The 21,921-nt window shown below is 42.0% G+C and overlaps 6 protein-coding genes across 6 annotated transcripts; 2 read left to right on the top strand and 4 right to left on the bottom strand.

Annotated features, from left to right (window-relative positions):
* Positions 1-325: 325 nt before the first annotated feature.
* Pmar_PMAR022289 (hypothetical protein) lies at positions 326-8,382 on the bottom strand. The gene is made up of 17 exons (XM_002785506.1): positions 8,278-8,382; positions 7,459-7,508; positions 7,201-7,283; positions 6,737-6,812; positions 6,589-6,684; positions 5,590-5,703; positions 5,439-5,538; positions 5,046-5,198; positions 4,835-4,999; positions 4,362-4,501; positions 3,791-3,858; positions 3,254-3,438; positions 2,454-2,597; positions 1,757-1,835; positions 1,182-1,277; positions 1,022-1,133; positions 326-493 (listed from the first exon to the last, which is right to left on the bottom strand). Exons 1-17 carry the CDS (start codon positions 8,373-8,375, stop codon positions 330-332), a joined length of 1,923 nt encoding a protein of 640 aa, XP_002785552.1. The 5' UTR covers positions 8,376-8,382; the 3' UTR covers positions 326-329.
* A 917-nt stretch (positions 8,383-9,299) lies between these two features.
* Positions 9,300-10,563, bottom strand: Pmar_PMAR022288 (hypothetical protein; the record flags this gene model as incomplete). Its single annotated transcript, XM_002785505.1, has 7 exons — positions 9,300-9,372; positions 9,442-9,478; positions 9,627-9,726; positions 9,779-9,847; positions 10,107-10,240; positions 10,287-10,363; positions 10,518-10,563. Coding segments are annotated over 7 exons (536 nt in total), but the record flags the coding sequence as incomplete, so codon positions are not given.
* A 34-nt stretch (positions 10,564-10,597) lies between these two features.
* On the bottom strand, positions 10,598-11,128 carry Pmar_PMAR022287 (hypothetical protein; the record flags this gene model as incomplete). Its single annotated transcript, XM_002785504.1, has 4 exons — positions 10,598-10,644; positions 10,697-10,772; positions 10,878-11,010; positions 11,055-11,128. The coding sequence occupies 4 exons, from the start codon at positions 11,126-11,128 to the stop codon at positions 10,598-10,600; spliced, it is 330 nt and encodes a 109-aa protein (XP_002785550.1).
* Positions 11,129-12,834: 1,706 nt separating this feature from the next.
* Positions 12,835-16,112, bottom strand: Pmar_PMAR022286 (hypothetical protein; the record flags this gene model as incomplete). Its single annotated transcript, XM_002785503.1, has 17 exons — positions 16,031-16,112; positions 15,851-15,978; positions 15,688-15,807; positions 15,534-15,632; positions 15,389-15,481; positions 15,229-15,341; positions 15,096-15,179; positions 14,920-14,995; positions 14,589-14,684; positions 14,412-14,512; positions 14,257-14,364; positions 14,136-14,190; positions 13,921-13,984; positions 13,676-13,741; positions 13,544-13,593; positions 13,388-13,490; positions 12,835-12,890 (listed from the first exon to the last, which is right to left on the bottom strand). The coding sequence occupies exons 1-17, from the start codon at positions 16,089-16,091 to the stop codon at positions 12,835-12,837; spliced, it is 1,473 nt and encodes a 490-aa protein (XP_002785549.1). The 5' UTR covers positions 16,092-16,112.
* Positions 16,113-17,041: 929 nt separating this feature from the next.
* On the top strand, positions 17,042-18,684 carry Pmar_PMAR022285 (hypothetical protein; the record flags this gene model as incomplete). Its single annotated transcript, XM_002785502.1, has 4 exons — positions 17,042-17,047; positions 17,863-17,919; positions 18,019-18,077; positions 18,588-18,684. 4 exons carry the CDS (start codon positions 17,042-17,044, stop codon positions 18,682-18,684), a joined length of 219 nt encoding a protein of 72 aa, XP_002785548.1.
* Positions 18,685-19,151: 467 nt separating this feature from the next.
* Positions 19,152-21,415, top strand: Pmar_PMAR022284 (hypothetical protein; the record flags this gene model as incomplete). Its single annotated transcript, XM_002785501.1, has 10 exons — positions 19,152-19,270; positions 19,520-19,655; positions 19,701-19,823; positions 19,930-19,983; positions 20,139-20,257; positions 20,407-20,488; positions 20,545-20,639; positions 20,735-20,871; positions 20,937-21,024; positions 21,247-21,415. 10 exons carry the CDS (start codon positions 19,152-19,154, stop codon positions 21,413-21,415), a joined length of 1,122 nt encoding a protein of 373 aa, XP_002785547.1.
* Between the last annotated feature and the right edge of the window lie 506 nt (positions 21,416-21,921).

The raw sequence follows: 21,921 nt of genomic DNA, 5'->3' as shown, positions 1-21,921 counted from the left end.
ATCAACGAAAAAAATACCAAAATTCCCTTGGAATTTTCATGTAAGTTAACATTGGTTATGTTGGGTAACTTCATGAAGTTAACTATCTGCATATTTCCACAATACTGTGTTATGATTCTTGCTATTGTTATCCCGACTTCATCAGAGCAACCAAGGCTCCATTTTGGTCCTCACTTCGTCATCAAGTTCATCACCTAGAACCTTTGTATACATAATCGATTCTGAACGAATTCATTCTGTCGGTGAAACTGTGAAGTTGATTATATCAACTTGATATTCGTTCACTACAAATCTCTCAGTCGAACTCAACGCGACTCAATAGTTCGCTACTAAACCGGATTGCCACTAGGGGTTGTTGATGAACTCATCTGTGGCAGATGCTCACCCCCTTTAAACGGCGACGGTCGGTATCTTCTCTGTGCTACTGCTTCCAGATCCGCCCATTCCAGACAATGCGACGCCACAGCTGTTGCGAGGATATCCTCCAACTTGCCTACACAAGATACAAAACAACTACGTTTACGTCCCTCCTGTTCGAGAAAAAACATAATTCGAATAATGAACTGATACATCGGAGCTCCACCTTTTTTACGCGAAGTGGTGTAATACTCCACGTGAAAAACGTGATATTCGCGATGTGAAAAGTGAAATGCGTTTTTCACATCACGGGTGCAACTCCATTATAAATACCTTCACTACATTCCCGAAGGAAGGATACAATGACAACATTCTCAATAGTATCAGAGATCGAAATAAACAATTAATTATCACCAACACCATCCCCAGTCACCACAAAAAAAACGATCAATAATGAGCCACGCATTTCTTCCGCGACGGGATATATGTTCATTCTTTTCGCCTGAGTCTAGGATTTTCATGTGTAATTCCGGGCAGAAGTGTAAAGAAATCAATGAAAATTTTCCCAACACATGTAAGCGACCATGCGCATATTTTACCACACTTATAATATAGTCGCTTTCCTAATACGGAACCACAAACCATGAAAAAAACCCTTCCCCACCTCTCAGTGAATTATCATCTTCCGTATTCACAATAGCACGACGCCTATGCGGATTATAACGCAGCGAGTTCTGTTCCAGACAGCGCAGGAATTCGTGCGTATAATAGCGACTCTGACAATACCACAATTGGGTGGATTTAAAATATTCAAACATTCTCACCGGTCGCCCATGCGCGCCCACTGGAGGAGCTCTTGGACAGAGATGAGGGACCTTATCTGCAGCTTTTGATAAATAATACATAGTACGTTTGATCTCCTGATAAAGAAAGACACAATGAAGAGATATCCAAGGTTCAAGATCATAAGATTCAAATGAGGTCCACATATACAAATCGCAGAAAAACATTCATAGTGCGCAAAGATATCCAAGGTTCAAGATCATAAGATTCAAATGATGTCCACATATACAAATCGCAGAAAAACATTCATAGTGCGCAAAGATATCCAAGGTTCAAGACCGTGAGATTCAAATGAGGTCCACATATATAAATCGCAGAAAAACATTCATAGTGCGCAAAGATATCCAAGGTTCAAGATCGTAAAATTCAAATGAGGTCCACATATACAAATCGCAGAAAAACATTCATAGTGCGCAAAGATATCCAAGGTTCAAGATCGTAAAATTCAAATGAGGTCCACATATACAAATCGCAAAAAACATTCATAGTGCGCAAAGATATCCAAGGTTCAAGATCGTAAGATTCAAATGAGGTCCGTATGCGCTCCTCCGCTCACCTTCCTAGCAATGTGTTTGCACGTTTGGCTTCTCAAAGATCCACTCAACATAGTCTTGCATCCCAACAGATTTTTATATCTGAACACAGCCAGTGTTGGAGTAGGAATATATGTAATCGCTTTCCTCAGCTACTGAGCTCAGGAGTTTCCTATACAGTGTTGGAGTAGGAATATATGTAATCGCTTTCCTCAGCTACTGAGCTCAGGAGTTTCCTATACAGTGTTGGAGTAGGAATATATGTTCGCTTTCCTCAGCTGAGCTCAGGAGTTTACATACGAATTAGGGTAGAAGTGTACAAAAAAAACCAATAAGAATTTCCCAAAATATTTTCCAACACATGTAGTCGACCACAGTGTTGGAGTAGAAATATATGTTCGCTTTCCTCAGCTGAGCTCAGGAGTTTCCAAAGCTACATTATAGGAGTTTACATATGAATCATGTATAAAAAATGAGAGGAGTTTACAATGAGAATTTCCCAAGAAATTACTTCATAATCTCCACATAGTCACCAGTAGACAGTGTGGGAATATATATTTAGTTTTCTCAACTGAGCTTGTAACTTTTCTCACTGCATTACGAAAATCCTTGCAAAATTTCGTGTAAAAGTATACGAAAACCAATGATAATTTCCTCACAATTTCAATATTTTTTTACCAAAAACGCGTGCCGGGATCGAATCCACGACCTCCCGCTCACCTAAAGTAGATCTCGATCATCTGTCCTGTACTAAGGCGATCGCTTCCCGCTGCCATACGTCTAAAGTCTTTGGGGAATGATACCAATCTCTCGAGAAATTTCTTGACATCTGCATCTGTTGGCTGAGTTAGCTGTAGAAAATATCTGCGTGTAGATAAATCCAACACCAACTAAAGCCAGAGCCCACTTCATTCGTACTCATTCATTGGAGCTTCACCACCCTAGTGATATGAAAAACACTAGTGAAAAACATATTTTACGACTACTGCATATCACAGCGAGTAATATCTCGTTTTTCACCGAGTTTTACGATGCCACTAGAATGTCACGTAAAACGGGTCGTGAAACTCCATTTCATATCATGTGGATAAATATATCATACGTATCAATCGAAATTATCCCAAAATCAAAAGTCAATTTTTTAATATCTGCATCTGTTCGCTGAGTTAGCTGCAGGGAAGATCTGCGTGCATATTATTCCATCACTAACATACCAAAATTCCGCGCATTACGCGGCAAACCGAAAAAAAACACGTGTGGAAGTAACTTTTTTTTAAAATTGAATAAATTTTCAATGGAAAATCCTCGCGCCTGTCTGCAATATTGTCAAATTGCAAAATCTCAGAAGTTCCCTCTGCGAGTACCGCTCCATTTCAACTTCACCATCTCGCTGTGCTGGAGGAATATACTTCCATAAACTCAGCAATTTCCTCACTAATTATAAAAGTATACACAACAATAATTTCCCCGAATTTCCATACCATCACCACCAACACATATGCATATTTTCGCCCACTTACTCTTTATTAGCTTCAGCTAGATCTGCAACTCTTCTATTCGTGTCGTTAAATGCCACACTAGAGCCAACCAGCGAATAATCGAACAACTCCAGATCGGGAATCGACGCCCGTTTTTCAGCTTCCTCATCAACTGCTTCCTCTTCTATTTGTTGCTCAACAGCTGGAGACTCCTTCGCTGTTGCGCCCTGACCGACCGAACAAGTCACCGAAAAAATTTGTGACTTTCACAACCCGTTTTACGTGAAGCGTTGAAAAACGCGATATTATTCGCGGTGATATGCAGTAGTCGTGAAATATGTTTTTCATATCACTAGAGCCGCCCGTGAAACTCCATTCTTAAGCTTGGAAAAGAATCTTTTTATTTCCCGCAATTACAATTCAAATAACGATAAAAATGAAAAATAGCATCAACCCTACAAAAGCTACTCACATGAGCTCAGGAGTTTCTTCACTCACAAATAGAACCAACGATTTAATACTCACGATACGTAATCGGAATAATTCACCCCACTAAAAACGTTGGCGCCCTCAACTCACCCGACTCGAGCGTTTCCGTCTGCCTCCTCCTTCATTTCGCGGCGTGTCGTAGTCCGACGAGGAAATCTCTGAAATTATACCCACAAAAAATTTTCACAGTACATAAAAGTTTGAAAAAAATTATACCACATGCTCAACGACAAAATCAGCGAATTTTCATATAATTTCCAAATGAAAAATGTGGAAAAAATGGAAAAAATCGAAATTTCACAAGGAAATAAAAGAATCAAATATATTATTTTTTTAAACGGAGTTTCATCCGTTTAACATGAAGTGGCGTAATACTCCATTTAAATGCAAAGAGTCCAGAAACACTGTTGTTTTTCGCGAATTTATTCGTGAAATATATTTTCCACGACTGTTCCACTACTGTGTTGTGTGATTGTTGTCCCTATGGAGTCGCTCCACTTTGTGTTAGCTAAGATATCTAGCGTCAAGCTAGTGTTGTAATTGTAATTGTAAGTTATAAGTTAGAATCAGGCTAAACAAGTCTGTCTTGTGTTAACTCAATAAGCGGAATTACTCACCAATACTCAACACACTACAACCAATTTCAATCCTCCCCCCCTACCTGTTTTAGCGCTCGAGCTGGTCGTCCCCTTGAGCGCCTCGGGCATCCTTGGATGATGCCTTCCTCGAGAACGGGCGTTCATAATCGAACATCCACCTCCAAAGCTCTCATGGTTGCCAAGGAGGAGGTAATGTTGCGATCTGCGAAACCCACAGGTACTCTTCCCGCACAGGTTCGATTCTCGGTGAGAGAATATATGAACATGCTCAACTACATGTGTTAGTAAGAATATGAAAATTAAGAGTTGAAATTTTCCGGATTTTCCAGAAATGTTCCGAAATTTTCTGAATTTTCCTGAAATTTTCGGATTTTTTTGAAATTTTCTGAAATTTTCTGATTTTTTGAAATTTTCCGAGATTTTCCAAGGTTTTTGCATACTTTTACCCCAAATCGTATGTCAATTTTCATACTGCAGTAAGGAAACCAATCATATATCCCCGCACAGGTTCGATTTCCAGTGGCGGCAATTTTACCTAATTCTTGTTTCGAACGTTTTCTTATCCTCGCGATTATAAACAGTAGCATCCAATGCTCGTATCAGATCAGTTTGTTTATGCCCAAAAACTCCCGATAGCTCCAAAAGCTCCCTCTGCCGAGCTTCAGCTATTTTCGACCACACTCCATAAGCTTGGACGTATCTTAAGGTTGAGATGCTAAGATTCAAAACAGGCCCAAAAACGGCACTCTTTCGCTGCTGGCTCTAAGAGCTTTTTTCGCATTCTCACGCTCCTCCTCGCCACAGTCTTCGCTACTTCGGGTAGACCCGGGACGGCGGTCATTTCCGAAAATGGCATATCACTCGGAATCGACACGGTTTCCGTGAACCCTTCGAAAAATCTAAAACAGCAGCGTTGGAGAAAAATTTGGTGACAATTCGAAAAATCAGAGGAAATTTTGCGAATTTTTTGTTGGTTTCTGTACACTTCTACTAGGATTTGTATGTAAACTCCTATAATATAGGTTCGGAAACTCCTGAGCTCAGTAGCTGAGGAAAGCGAACATATATTTTTCATCACCAACACATCATGTACTTGACCATGTGCATATTCTACCACACCAACAACAACAACCACTTACGGTTCAGCTTTTATTCGGATCCCTCCCTTTTCCCGCAGGGCTTCATTTCGCAGCTCCAATACGCCATTTTCAGACATTCTTTCAGTTTCTTCGAACCCTCCTGAACGAAAAAAAAACAAAAATTTTCCGTCACTCGCCACAAAATTATTACCAAGCCTTAACGGAACCGCAACAGGTCGGCCATTATCAGCTGTGTGTCCTCTTGCGGTGACACCATACGATGCGAGCTCTCCCGGAATCCTATCTCCCAATACTATACTCATACCTGGAAAATTTCAATGGAGTTATACCCTAGTGATATGAAAAACATATTTCACGACTACTGCATATCGTAAAACGGGTTGTGAAACTCCAATATACGAACATGATCATAACAAATTTCACTCCGCGAAAAAAACACGTCTAAAACGCGGAATGTGTTTAACGTGAAATGTGGTGACTTGATTGATATGATTCCCGAAGTGTTTTCAGTTCACTTCACATCGCGTTTGCATGTCCCTCTTATGCGTGGCTTCTCACTTAGTAATTCTAAACGCCTCCTAGCACTCCAATTCTACTCTTTTCAATGGAGTTTCACAACCCTAGTGATGTGAAAAACACTAGTGAAAAACACAGTAAAACGGGGGAAACTCCAATATACTACTAGTATAAATATTATCAATATTAGAGTATGGCTATATAAAATATTAATAATGGAGTTTCGCCATCCTCGTAATATGAAAAACACTAGTAAAAAACATATTTCACGACTACTGCAGGCCGCGAATATCGCGTTTTACGCCACTTCACGTAAAACGGGTTGTGAAACTCCAAGATATTCCTGAACCTACATCGTGCGTAATTTCATCACGTTTCCTTGCACTTCGTGCAAACTTTACATCGCTTTAGTGGTCCTATGGGAATACACTCCTACCCAACTACTACTTAACACTGTGGAGTCCACGCTTTATTTTCATAACAAACCAATCGACAGAAACACACTACAACCTCCCCCTCCGTAGGAGCGGAGCGACGCGAGCCGCTAGTAATATGTAGAAGCTACTATCACACTCAGCTGAGCTCTCTATATATGACAATTATACTACATTTGCGTGATCTCATATTTCGAAATATACATTTTCACATCTAGAAAACCGAATGAGCAACTTACCCTTTTCTAGTTTATTTTCACTATCAGCTGTAGAACTCTCCGAATCGCTACTACGACCACTCGCCGTTGTTGTCTCAATAGCTGACGACGCCAATACTAAACATAACATAAAATCATTAAAACATGAATCGCTTCGCTCCGCCCTTACTTCCGCCTGGCTTTACTGATTCTGCGGAAATCGGACATATTCGCAGCATGTCTGATACGAGTTGCAATTGATTCGACTGAAAATGGACTAAAAATTAGCGGAGCGGAGCTCTATTTACACGGGAAAATTTTTTATTTTTTCTATTTTTTTCTTTTTTTACCAACAATGTGATGTTAACTTCGCGAATTTCAATGGGAGTTTCACCCTAGTGATATGAAAAATACTAACATATTTCATGACTACTTCACATCGCGTTTTCACAGAGTTTTACGCCACTTCACGTAAAACGGGTTGTGAACCAACTTTCACATGCTAATTTTTTCGGTATGAAAAAACTACCCAAACAACATTGCTGGAGAAAATACTCAACTACGCGTTTTCATAACGACAAAAATTTCGGAGGATCTACTATTTTTCTACCAACAGAATTTTTTCCGGAATTTTTTTCTCCAAAAATTTTTTACCTGGGCAATCAGCCTGGAATCATTCAAAATGCTTCTCGTTAGTTCATCGTCGCAGTCGTCAAAGGCTGACTCCAATACACCACCTAAATCGAGTGAATTTCATATTTATTTGAATATTCATAAACCAGTTCCTCGTTATTATGATCAGTTTGGTCATAAAAATCCTAAGTAGAAAATGAACATGTTTTCGCGCGTACAGAACAACAAAAACATATTTTAAATTTAGAACTGTCAATTCGAATCACCACCCTTTTTTACCTTTGCACTTCTCCATAATTTCATCGTCATCATCCTCAGTGCACTCAAATCTGAAATATTAATGGAGTTTCACGACCCGTTTTACGTGAAGTGGCGTCGTAAAACGCGATATTATTCGCGGTGATATGCAGTAGTCGTGAAATGTATTTTTCACTAGTGTTTTTCATATCGCTAGGGCCGCCCGTGAAACTCCAATATACGATCGAATGATCAGTCGGAAAATTTCCCCAAAAAAATGTTTTTTTACTCTCAATTGTGTGTGATGGTAAAAATATGAATATTTTGAGTAAATTTTTGTCGGTTTAATACACCTCTTCGGAATTTTTTGGTAAATTTCCAATAAATAGTGAAAAATTTCCCGAACTCAAATGAGGAAACAAAACCGTGATTATCTTCAAAAATTGTTTACAATGTGGGAAAAATGTGTTGGTGAAATTACGAAAACTCTGAGGAATTTTTTCTACCCTAATTCTATAACTAACGAAGAAACTCCCGAGCTCAGCTGAGGAGTGCGAACATATATTCCAACACTGGAGTTTCACTTTTTTAACGCGAAGTGATGTAATGCGAATAATATGACATATATGTTTTCGCGACCGATGCATTCCACGGGAATGAATAGTAAAATATTTTTTACACGGGTGAAACTCCAATAATTACTTGTTAATTCGAAAATGGAAATATTGGAGTTTCACCCGTTTTACGCGAAGTGGCGTAAAACTCGGTGAAAAAATGCGATATTCGTCGTATGTAGTAGTCGTGAAATATGTTTTTTTTTCATATCACTAGGGTGAAACTCCATTTTCCCAAAAAAATTACCGTTTTGTCAAACTCAACAGATACTCTTTATACGCTGCTTCCGTTGAGAACTCCGACGCCGCTCGAAGAGTCCATTTTTCCTTTGAAGAGGACGGCATTTATAATACCCCAAAACTGTTGAGAATTTTAATACCACATTTGTGTCAATTCACATCTACAAAAACTTGAAATTAAGATTTTTTTTCCGACCCTAAGAGTAGCTGAAAAATTTAGTTTATAATATCGAAATATCCGATCTACCTAAAAACAAGTTTTACGTGAAGTGGCGTCGTAAAACTCTGTGAAAAACGCGATATTATTCGCGGTGATGTGCAGTAGTCGTGAAATATATTTTTCACTAGTGTTTTTCATATCACTAGGGTGAAACTCCATTATAGTTTCACCGCGAAGTGGCGTCATACTCCACACAGTTTTGAGAAGTGGATATTTCTGCGACCGATAATACAACTAACGTAAATGAATATCATTTTATTTTTAATCGATAACTTATGAAATATGATTTTCATATGACAGCTGAGAAACTCCACTACTAATTTTATGTATCTATGAATTCCTCATTGATAAAACTAATACCGCAACAACGTGTAAAAGGGCGCCACGGAAAGCGCCTCAGTTCACTGCTAACTCTCAATCGAGTTCTCCTTTTCTACCCTCACTCTACCATCACTCTGGATGAGCTCATGTATATTCATTCGCAGTTTTTCCTATTGTAACATATAAATTCCATAATTGATATACAACTAATAACACAACAACCCGTAAAGGAGCGCCACGGAAAGGGCCTCAGTAGATGAAATTGACTTGAAAACGCTTTCTGCGCGAAAGCCACTACATAGTACTGTAACTGGGCTGAAAAAAGTCTGAAAAACAGAAAAAAAATCGGGAAAAAATTCTCATTAATTTTTCCGCTTACCCTCGTTCGGCAATTGGTATTCATCTGCCGCCCATTCGTCTTGTGAACCGACTGGTCTTAAATGAAAGGAAAAATGCCGCGACCGAGGATCGAACCCGGGACCTCTTACAATAAGACCAGTTCAGCCCCCGCTCCGTAGTTCTGACGTCTCCTCCGTTGCTGAAGCGTATATAAAGGATGACCTAAAATCAAAGATATCTTTTAGGTTCCCCGACAAAGATTCAAAACAGGTCCGAAAATGACCATCTTACGTTCTTGAGTTAGATGCTGCAGAGTATCTTCTCGTCCCTGCACATGAGAAAAGCGAAGTTGGCAAGTTCTGTGCGAAGCATTGTAATGTCGCCACTCATGGTTCTGAAAGCGCACGAGAATCACGCGAATTCCGCGGGAATGCGACGAAAAAGCGCGCGCCCCAGGTGTGACAGTTGCTACTCACCTGTAGCATGCTTGCAAAGATGTATACGTGACTAATAGATTTCAAATTGATAAATGCATAGCCTCTATTCGCATTCTTGGACACATCGGCTGGTAGATACCTGTCATGCGAAAGGTCCCCGGATCGAATCCAGGGGCGGGCATTTTTATTACAGCAAATCGTAGCTGTCACTGAGGCCTGGGAAAGATGCAATTTCCTCGCGAAGAAGCGCCAATGAATATCTGAATGAATAGAAATACAACATAATATCGAAACGATAATCGGGCATAAACTGGGCGTTGAAGTTTGAATATCTAAATCCTTCATAATTTCAGAAGCAAGACTGACGACCTACTTGAGAACGACTTCGGTTATAGAATTCGATAACTCAATACTTGAAGTATTCGATCATTAATACTTAAAAAGATTCTTTACAGGGATAGAACCCACGACCTTCCGATTACCAACCACGACCTCTAACCACTACACCATGTTTCCTACTTTCGAGGCACCCTCTTCATCATCAACGTCGTCCGATCTTCCCGCAAGTTTGCAAGATCATCCAAATCCACCGCTTGTGCCCTCATGCCAAGTGTTAGAGTTCTATGACATCCCGGTGGTGCCACAGTAGCGATCTGAATTCCATCATCATACACCATCATCACAGAGGCCTCCTATCACTTCTCTTGATCCTTCCGAATTCGGTCGGCTGCCAAGCTCTGAGGAGGTTAAGTCTCGTCGTATTGGCGGTGGAGCTCCTGAGCGAACGAATCGGGTGGGGAGGAAGATATGCACATGGTCAACTACACGTGTTGATAACAATACGAGAATTCTGAGAGGAAATTCTCATTAATTTCTGTCTGCTCAGCTTAGAAAAGCGAACATATACTCCTCCAACACTGCAAAACTTACTCAAAATCGGGTCACACAAGAGCGGAGCGGCGCCAGGTCTGACGTCCTGAAGAACCCAACAATGACAACCGCCAGACACGTCATCCTACCATTGGAGGAGTAGCATCCAGCCGACCTTCGGTAGTAGCTGAAGAGGATAGGAAATTACCGCGCGCGCCACAAAATTAAGAACTCACTACCTAGAGTAACCAACCTTAAAAAGTTATACGCTAAATCTTGTGACTGTTCCCCTACCCATTGAGGTTCGTCCACACCCTAAGAAGAAAATCACATTCATCATCGCGGCATGCATTATTTCGAATATTAGGGAAAAAAGCGCCCACCAGGGATCGAACTTGCGCAGAATGGTGGGTGACCTACCCGCACCTCGGTCAACATCCGCGGCGCCATTCGATCCGCTTCTAACAAGTAGTGAGGATCTTCCGATAGGGAACTTCGACCCGGCTGACTTGGAACTTCAATTCCACCGGCACGCGAAACTTCGGAAGAATATCTAAAGGTTGACCTTACAAGATGCAAATTAGGTCCAAATCTCACCTCCCCACAGAGCCGTCTTCGTTGGCTAAATTAGAATAATTAGGCACGATCGATTCATATGGATATGCAGACATGGGTAAAAAAGTCCTGTCAAACACGCCGTTAAAACGTTCACATCCATGAAACACCACAGCACAAACTTCTAAACCAAAAATACGAAAATCTAAATCCGATCAATACAATTTTCCCCCAAAAAATCATAAAAATTCCCCATCGGTATAATCAACCATATATTCCCACACTGCATATAACCTCAATAGACCTATCCTGAAGATCCAACATATGAACCTCGATTGCTGGATCATTCTTGAAGGTCATAACAACCAACAGGCGGCGGCGGCGCCCTTGTGCATGCGTGCAAGCTCCACTTCCTCATCTACTCCGCGTCGTCACCAACATATACCAACTCGAACGGCCAAAGCCTCTCAAGAGTTAAATTCCTCCCCACACTTCTTCTCACAGACTGTGGGTCACCGTATAAAGCTATCTTGTCTACCCAAATTCTCATCAATTAACCACATGCAACTTGAAATCCAAGACGACAGCACGCATGCACACCAACAAAAACGCTCCACCTCAAAAAGTATCGCTCCACTCATCCCTGTCCCCTACTCCACCACTACCACATTACTGATTCCAACTACGATGTAAATTCGGATCGATCCGAGACCGAGCGCTCAGACTCACATCTACGGACCCATCTCCAGTGAAGTGACGTAATTTCCTAGTGCCTCTCAGTAGAAAACCCGGTGTGGAAAAATATACACGCAGTCCACTACACGTATTTGTAACATCTCTGAAAGTTGAGGAAAGTCTTATTGGTTTCTGTACACTCCTACCCGAATTTGTACGTAGACTTCTACAATTTAGCCTTAGCGATATAATTATAAAATTCCATAACACAACAAGGGAAAGCCCCAGTAAACGAGTAAAACCAGTGATTACATATCGCGCAACTTCGATGGAGCCGTGTCACGGCTACAATATTGACGCCATCACACGCACCGGAAACTACTTCCATATGGAGCCGTGTCACGGCTACAATATTGACGCCATCACACGCACCGGAAACCACTTCCATATGGAGCCGGGTCACGGCTACAAAATTGACGCCATCATACGCATCGGAAACTGCATTCATATAAGCTATCGCGATTCCATCCAAAACGAGTACTTATTATAAACAGTGGAAACACAGCGATATTAGTATACTAAGAAAAGGATGTATATATAAAATTGCGGAGCAAACGAAGCGGGCGGATCGTATACCGCAACAACAGGCTCTTTCGCATTGTGCGTGCGTGCAGAATTATTCTGGCTCAACTACAAAGCGTAGGATGCCATCAGATGGATCACACGACTCCTCTATGTGCCGAGGTTTCCGCAAAAAATCGAGAAATTCGATTTCGCCAACAGCTCAAAGAGATATGCACGAAAACATTTTTTGACAGAAAACTGTCCAACCCGCGGATCGAACCCGGGACCTATGTCAAATTCATTGATTGAATCAATAGACGTCGACTAAGCGAACTCCGCCCCTTCGTCGCGAGGACCTAGTAGTGTGTAGTGGAGTTTCACCCTAGTGATATGAAAAACACTAGTGAAAAATATATTTCACGACTACTGCATTTCACCGCGAATAATATCGCGTTTTTCACCGAGTTTTACGCCACTTCACGTGAAACGGGTTGTGAAACTCCATTACTCCCTATTATAATGGATAACTCCAATTAACCACAGACGGTGCCCAGCCAGTACTACCATCCACGTAAATGAATAATCACTCCTTCATCAATTCCAAGGTCATAGTCACCAACATGTTGGCCTTGTTCTTTCCTATCGCGACGACCGCCAAAAAAACTCAGCCAGGAAATTTCATGACAGACCCAAAATTCACCAAACAGATCTGTCCAAAGGCATCCACGAGAACCCGCAACAAGATCTGTAGAGATTCACGCCCAGCTTAGAGAAATAACATTTGTGGGAAAATTTTCCTAATATGATCGCATTCACGTGCTACATATGAACACATGTGAAACATTCGAGATGAGCACCCCTCGGTATCATTCCAAGTCCCTGAATGCCATCCTATCTGAAGCACATCAAACTCAACCTCAACAGAGAAAAGGAAAGGTTGGGATAAAGTAAAGGGACCGAGTTCGCACCCCTGCAGATCTTCTCAAGCTACGACAGTACTCGAAACAATCCACAATCACAGTGCCTGAAATGAAGCATCCTCGGATCGAACCCACAACCGACCGCATCAGAGGCCAACAACCTAACCACTAGACTATTCAGACACTATATATCACCTTAATGCTTTTTAGTCCCACGGAACTTCGCCTTCTTCGGCTTTCCAGAAGGATGAGCTCCAAGTGGCGGGAACTGATCGGTCGAGTTCAAATCCACTGGCTCTTCCTTAGCCACATCAGGGGCCTGCTCACAAACCAACGATCTCAGGTTCAAACCCGGCACCCTACAATTCTTACTTTCTCTCCCCATCCCCCTTCACGACGAGCGAACAAGAACGACTTCGCTTCTACAACAACAAAAGCATCATACACTGCAATCACTACTACTACTACTACTACTACTACTACTACTACTACTATAATTCTCACCTGGAGTTGGCTCGTTCTCCTTCTCATTTCCAGGCGACTGTACAGTGACAACATCCTTTCTAGCATCTAAGATCACCAAATTCCAACTACTACCAAAATCGGCCCCAAAAGCGAATTTAATCGCTTGGCATTTTTAATGTTAATATTGCATCACAACAATTTCATAAAGATAGGGTATAAAACGGAAATTAACATATAGAGTACTTAGTAAACATATAACTTTCTAGAGACAAAATATAACCTACTTAGATCCTCCTCGATCATAGTAACAGCCTTCTCAACCGCCGCGGGCAATCCCGTGATAGTGACCTGATGATGGAATGAGTCCACTTCTCCACTCACATCGAAAATTCTACACAAACACGAACCGACTAATTTTCGATAACCATACAATGTCCATCGCAACGAAGGGAATCATCTCGAATTCGAAGAGTTACGGTATGAGACTTCCCAAACTTACAATCTGATCCTCACCAACACGAATGTCATGACAAAGGGACTCTTCCGTGATACGCCTGACGACAACAAGAGTATAAAATCCACTCGCCACGGATAGATCCGGGGACCTTTCGATTACCCACCTGATGTTTCGGCCCTTAGGTCCAATCAGAATGCCCATCTCGTCAGATCGCAATTCAATCTGCTTTATTGTGTATTTCGCGAGCTGCTTGTGTAGGTTATCCAAAAAACTACAAATGATACCTTCAGAACCCTCCGAAGTGCTCATCGCCATTACTTGTTGAAATCAGCAGCAGCCTTATCCTTGTTCTTTTTCAGTCCGTATATGAAGACGGCCGAGTCAGGCTTAGAGTAATACAGCGATACAGCGGCATCTCTCTGAAAAAATAGAGAGATGAGGATCGAACTCACGACCTCCAGGATGGAGAACCAAACAACTAACCACTAGACTAACCTGGATATCTTGCAGGACCTTGCATCTGTCCTGCAGCATCGGTTGGACGGCTTCCTCGGGAACCGATACGCTCACTGCCTCATAGAACTGCTTCAGCTGATCACAGAACAGACCATATTCAGTTGAAATACGCCCACCAGAGGGAGCCGAACTAATCCACCCCGTAATAGAGATCCGAAAGCATACGAATCAACAATGTAAAAGTCCGATCAACGATACAGCGCACTAAACGTTCAACAGCAGCACTCTGGTAAATAACAAGTGAATAGTAAACTCACAGCTTACTATCTCTGTATCAAAGATGGAATGCACAATCAAAACAATTTCTTACAAGTTCCTTAGCCCTCTCGCGCCCCTCAGGGCTCCCCCACAAGTCCAAATAGCTCTCATCATCCTTAGTCTGGGCTCTAACAAGAAAAAAAGACATCCCTAGGAATTGAACCGCATACCTCTAGGTAGACAACCACAACTTCCACCATCAAACCAAATCACCCGACGCCAACTCACCTTCGGAAAAAGACCATAGCTTCGCCGTTGAGAGCATCATTCAAACTCGTCGTAGTAGTCTCACCCCAAGTCTTCGTATGCGCCCTACATCAACTCTCACCATACCACACCATCATCATCATCAATTCCTTACCTAGGAACCTTAACCGTCTCCGTCGTGTAAGAGCACTTCCGTATAATGTCCATCACATCTCCCCGAATACGAGGCAGCTCTTTTCTGACGGACTCTTCCACGATGATTCCAACCTACACAAGAAGACCTCCACCTCGCGAGTTCTCCCACGTCACTATACCTGCGAGTTCTCAAAGTTGTCGGGATTGGACCTAGCAATAGTAGTACCAGGCTCCTTGTTCTTCAGTTGAGACACACGACCGAGCATATAGATCTGGAGGGAGGGTGAGTGATGATAACAGAGAATTAATCGAAATATTATTTACCTCTTCAATGGTCTTGTCAGGATTCATAGTAGTATCAAAGAGCTTGTCCAGAACTTCATCAGTCGTTTCAATGAGTTCCACGTGGAACCCAGCAAGAATCTGCATACCATAATTCCTTCAAATCACCAACCACACTGCCAACCCCCTCACTTACCTTGGAGATGACTTTCGAGGCCGCCACAGCTTGGTCCTTAGATGGAGCACGGCAGTTCACAACAGCTCCGTTGCCGCTGAGAGGCGCTACCGACACGTTAACTCCGTATTTCTCCTTCATCTGATACAGAAATGAAGACGTCCAACATGGGAAAGGGAGTTACCATTTTTGCATAATTTCCACCCATGGAATCACTCTGAAAAGCCCGGCCACGGAAGCAGTCCGTCTGGACAGGCTCATTCACCATCGGAGGACCTTCAAACTTGGTCTCACCAGTTGACTGCCCGTTGCCTGAAACGAACCTCATTTGTATCTTACGAAGTCAACCTCAAGATATCCTCACCCTGAGCAGCGGCTTGAGGATTTAGGAGGTTTGGCTTGATAAGCAAATTCTGACCTTTCATGGTTAAACAATACGAAGACAATTACTTAAGTCGTACAATAGCAGTTCAGCGGTACATAATCGATCATCTGGGCGTGCGCTTTTGATTCGTGGCGCCGTAAAATCACTTCCCACGCTGCGCGGTTAACGTGAGCCCAGCAACGACGAGTGCGCAAGATGAGTGTCTTGGCCTGACATATCCAACGGTTTCGGATTCCACAACAATGTGGGAATATATGTTCGCTTTCCTCTGCCGAGTACAGAAGTTTTCTCACATGTTTATTTACGGATTCGGGTAGAAGTTAGTTTTCCCACAGTTTCCATGTTGCCCATGTGAATGCTTTCCCACCCTGCTCCCCTACGTCACCAGCAAGCTCATCTGAGTCTGTTGGACGAGCGTTATATTATGCCTTGTCTCCTCAACAGAGCTCAGAGGTTTCCTCACTCACTATAGAAGTTAATATAGAATTCACTATGAGAAATTCCCAAAAACTCCTAAGAATTTTCATATTGTTACCAACACATGTGGTTGACCACGTGCATATTTTCCCATAGTGTTTCCTGAGGCCGTCTTTGTAGTGTTTGCTACCTTCCCCCCAGGTTGATACGTATTGTACTGGTCCTCTGGTCTACTCAGTATCTGCTACGACTACTGTTGCACATGAGTAGATGCAAGTCTAATACTAGGAACATTTGTTGTCGTGTTTTTGAGTATAGAGAAAGTAGTGACACGATCGGCTATGTAGATTACCTGGATCATTATGCAGCTGTGTGAATCAAACTTCTTGCAAAAAAGTGTTTCTCAGGTTTCAAGAGCCACATGATGATGAAGTGAATCGGTCGGTCACGTTTCTGTAGCTGCCTGTAATCTGTTGTTATACTCCTGAAATTGAAGAACTCATTTTTTTCGGAATTATTTGCATTATAGTTGTTTGCACGATACCGTAAATGTGTCAATCACGACGAATCCGTATGATTGTACGCCTTGGATAGGCTGAAGTTACTGTGGTCATCTCCTATATTGGGTTTATATCTTGGATGCTGTGGTGTGGTGATAGTGGTTGAAAGGTGGGGGAGGGGGTAATTTTCCCCCTTATTTCCATTGTAATTTTTACGCTTTTCCCAGTGAAATTTTCACTTTTCTCCAGGGTTATTTTCCCCTGTTTTCTCCAGGATAATTTTCCCCCTTATTTCCAGTGTAATTTTCACTTTTCCCAGGTTAATTTCCCCGCTTTTTCCAGTGTAATTTTCCCTTTCTCCAGGGTAATTTTCCTTTTTTTTCCAATGTTATTTTCCCCGCTTTTTCCAGTGTAATTTTCCCCTTTTTTCTCCAGGGTGATTTTCCCCCTTTTTCCAGGGTAATTTTCCCCCTTATTCCCAGTGTAATTTCCCGCTTCATTTCCAGTGTAATTTTCCCACTCTTTCCAGGGTAATTTTCCCTCTTTAAGGTAATTTTCCCTCTTCAAGGTAATTTTCCTCTTTTTTCTGAAGTAATTTTCTCTCGAAATTTACTGTTGTGACATGCAGAAAAATTCAAACGAAGAGGAGAGCGCGACAGATAAAAGCTTATAAGTTTGAATCGGTCAGCGAAAATTTTCAAATTTTCAGGGAATTTCAGGGAAAATTTTCGATTGAAAGTGTCAGATCAGCTAAGTTGAAAGATACACTAGCATTGTCGTCATTGTGTTATATGCATATCTACTGTTATTGTGGTATGATACGAATAAGATGAGGTGAGTTATTATTGTGAATCTTAGCGTATCTTGTTGCGTCTAGTGTAAGATTCATTTCAGGCCCAATGCTGTGACCAGCAGCGCGATGCTTTGTCGACTACCCATTCTTCGATATTGGTAATATTCTGTAATCGATCATCAGGGCGAGCGCTAACTGCACTCACAGATACTTGTTCTGCTGAGCTACATGTTGGGTGCGAAATTGGTTATTTTCAGGTACCTGCATTCAACGGCTGCGGGACAGCCTTCGGTGTGGTGCCGTTGAGGAAATGCAAGTGAGAGTAAGAATGCAAGATTTGGATTTGTTATCAATACTTGGTTGTAGGTGTTTGCTTGCACTTGAAGATATATGTAGGTGATTGATGATCTCGGCGAGGAGTGGTATGACTTTATGTAATGAGGTAATTAATACTCTGCGCATTTGTGACCGATAGTAATTTTGTGGCGCGCGGTAAAATTAGTATAGGGTAGCGTTTGTGGTAGGGTGGTTTTTTGAAAGTATTTCATGTTTTTTTAATTGTAGTCGTGAAAGTTGCATAAAAATGTCATGGTTCATGTGTGGTATTAAAATATATGTTTGATTTATGTCTCAGCTCAGGAATTTCCAAAGCTAAATTAGGAAAAAAACCAACGAGAATTTCCCATTAATTTTCACATTGACATCAACACGCTTAGTTGAGCTCTTTAGCAGTGAGTTCGAGATTTCGATGGAGTTAGTTGAGCCTGGGGAAAAATGCTCGTAATAATTTCGTGGCGCCGTGACGCAATTTATTCGGTTTTTGCAGGTTATTCCGATTGAGAGGTTCATGCCGTGTGATAGCTAAGAATCGCGCCGTCCGAGATGATGTTTTGTTTTCTGTTATAAATTCTACAATCGTGTGATGCGATATAGTAGGTCGCGAGAATGTTCGCTCTTTTTACGCACTGAGAAATTCTCAGAAGTGATGTAGTTAGAAATAAGTTCGTGTTTGTATCAGCACAGCTCGATTGTGTGAAGGGGACAGTTGAAGATTTGCCTTGGGTAGCCGATCCTGGGAGATAATGAATGTTTGACAAACTGTTCTGTGAGTATTCGGAATGTCTAGTAGGAAGACGTGTAGAGGTTGTTGGTGTCGTAAAGTAAGTTGTGGGAGTTGAACCTTGGTTGTTATGTTGATAACGTGGTGCTCTACTGTTCAGATAAATTGTTCGCGTTTTTGTGGAAAGTTCATGAACGTATAGTGGCTTTCCTCTGAGGGGCCGACTTCCTCTAACATGCGAAGAGCTACTTTCCGATCTCGATCGATGTTGAATTATTTCAACGTGATTTGGTATAGTAGTTGCTCGTATTGTTTTCTTCTGTTAACGTCATGTCAGCAGCAACTGGGAAGAGTCTTTCTCCTGTGGTGAGCGCCAATTTGAGCGTCCTACAGTCGAGAATTAGAGGAATGCTTTTGGGCGCTGTTGTTGGTGATTGCTTCGGCACTAGGTAAGTGACAGAGTGTAAATATAGTGACAGATCTGGAAATAGTCGTTTTCTGTGAGGTTCTGTGATATCAGCGTCAACTCGTTACTGATGGTTCCTACTTTGTATTTGAGTGACAGTGTGTGAATATAGTGACAGATCTGGGAATAGCCGTTTTTTGTGATATTGGGGTCAACGCGTTGGTTTCTTTGGGTAATTATGTGACAGAGTGTAAATATAGTGACAGATCTGGAAATTGTTGTTCTCTGTAAGGTTCTGTGATATCGGCGTCAACGCATTGCCGATGGCTGAAGTTGCCGAATCGCTTTCCTATAGAGCCATGGCGCCCTCATTGGCAAAGCTCTCTGGAGGTCAGTGGTTGTTCAGACAATCCTGTAATGGATATATGGTATTGTTTTGGGCCTATTTTGTATCTTACAGTGTTGAACCTTAGATGCTGAATGCGACGAAGAACGTTCTCAACGGTGGAGACAGTGCGCACCTCCGACAAAGTTTTGTAGATTTGATTAACGATCCCGACATGAATCACCTTAAATGGGGTGCTGGGATTGGTTCTGTAAGATGCTAACATAATCGATCACGTGATCGATTTCATCATCTCAGGTCCTGCATGGTGAAGTTCCTAAATCGAACACACTGCGCGGCAACACTGTTATGATAAGGACTTACCCGCGGCATTGTTCCCGGATGGTGAATATGAAACTGTTTTTGAGCAAGTGAGTGGAATCTTCGCTGTGCGCAGTGGATATCTTTGGGAAAGATATTGTGATTATTCTGCGGAATCGCATATCTATTTTCAATATTCAGCGTCGCGGTTTCATGAGTTTTCTGTTAGTGTGAATATGTATAGGAATCATGTTGTTGTTTTCAGATGGCTGGAGCCGTCCCTACACATGATGTCGCTAAGGATCGTGCTAAGTGTTTGGTAGATATCGCGCGGAATGCCGTGAGGACGGGAGTTTGCGATTTGAGCATCATCAAAGATTCTCGGTGAGTTTCATCGGCTTGGTTATTTTCGTGTGGTAGTTTTTATTCCTTTTTTTCAAAAAATACAAAAAATCGAAAAATAAAGTCAATCTTTTCCCTTAGGGTTCTTCCGTAGTGTTCACGTTCGGGCCTATTGTGTATCTTTGCATCAGGACGATATCTGCACTCCAACTGGCAACACCTGTCAACTACAGTGAGGTTTCAATGGATGTACAGCGGAGGCTCGCCGCCAGGGTAAGGACATAATTTCGTGGCGCGCGACATTTCCAAAATCTTCGCTGTGCGTTCAGATTGGAAATGATTCCATGGCTAGTACTGCGTTGCCGATCGTTGCATTTGCTATTAAGCAAGGCTTGGTGGGAGAGGAAGTTCACGGCGCTGATGAGTAAGAATCTTATGAGACGATATGGGGGACTCATCTCGAATAGCTGATGGCTGTTTGTTTTTGTCACGCGCCACGAAATTGAATATTCTTTTCAGGGATGCTGATTTGGGTGGAGCGACTTTGACGCCAGCAATGCTCTGTCCTGATATTCTCAACAGTAGCAACAAGATAGACTTTGCTGAACAGTATTATGACGAGACTGAAAATGCCAGTCCGACGTATGGTCAAAACGGTAAGATTGTCGGCCATCGTCGTATAGGTCGCTGGTTCGAATCTTGGTTGATGTATTTTTTTCAGAAATGCATTTGATTCTGAGCTGGGCCATCAGCTGTGGTGGTGATACTCGAGCCAATGCATGCCTTGCTGGCGCGATAGCAGGAGCAACGTGAGTTGGTAGCGCACGAGTAAATAAATATTCTCACTTTTTTGGAATTTGTTGAAACTAGTTCTTCGAAAACTCTGAAATTTCCCACTTCATAATTGAGAAGTATTTCATAGGTGGCATGAGAGGACAACAGAAACTAACATTTCTCGACTTTTAACAGCCGTATTTTCAATTCCGGTCGTTCCTCGAGGATGATGCTCTTGATAGCTGTTGTTGTATTAGATACGGCGCTGAGCAAATCCCTCACGAATGGAGGGTTACGTGTGAAGGCACCAAAGAGGCCCTCAGGGTTGCTGATAGAGTCTTTGAGGAAGTCTATCTTAACAATCCTACCTTGGCCGAATCGATCGCGCGATCGATTTCGACACCTGTGAAAGCTACCGCCGAGTAAACTGCAACATATCCATTATACATGTCAATTCCTGTTTATTGTTACTATTACATCTTGTTGACGTCGTTGTTGACAATGATGACAATCTGCGCTGTGCGCAAAGATATCTCCATTGTCGCGCTTGTAATTGTATGAATTCTTCGCTGTTGTGTGCCACATCAAAGGTTTCAAGTAAATTTTCCGTGCAATTGTATTTTTGTGTGTTGACTATTTGAAGGGGCTTGGTGGAGTGACTTTCTTCCCTGATATTTTGGTCGCAATTAAAGAGACATCTAGAGATAGGAATCGGTGATGCAGAGGTTCGCAATGCGAGTTCCATATGATATAGATGTATAGGAGTATTGCCTAGAAGGGACCGCGGGGATCGAAGTATACTACGAGAACCGGAACATCCTAAACGTTAAAATTTTCATCTGAGATTCGAATCCGCGACCTATCTCCTAAGAACATACAGAAACCTGTTATACATAGATACAAGTTGTTTCTGTTTCAAACAACACGAAGAC

This window comes from Perkinsus marinus (assembly GCF_000006405.1).
Source record: "Perkinsus marinus ATCC 50983 genomic scaffold scf_1104296932410, whole genome shotgun sequence".
Taxonomy (NCBI): Eukaryota; Perkinsozoa; order Perkinsida; family Perkinsidae; genus Perkinsus; species Perkinsus marinus.
This window is presented reverse-complemented; position numbering and strand designations above follow the sequence as displayed.

Bases quoted from the DNA above. Each gene is read 5' to 3' on its own strand.
- Pmar_PMAR022289 (XM_002785506.1), bottom strand. From the start codon at position 8,375: ATGCCGTCCTCTTCAAAGGAAAAATGGACTCTTCGAGCGGCGTCGGAG. The intron at 7,284-7,458 runs GTAAAAAAGGGT...CACTCGATTTAG, and splicing joins AATTATGGAGAAGTGCAAAG to GTGGTGTATTGGAGTCAGCC. The intron at 1,134-1,181 runs GTGAGAATGTTT...TGGTATTGTCAG, and splicing joins TGGGCGCGCATGGGCGACCG to AGTCGCTATTATACGCACGA.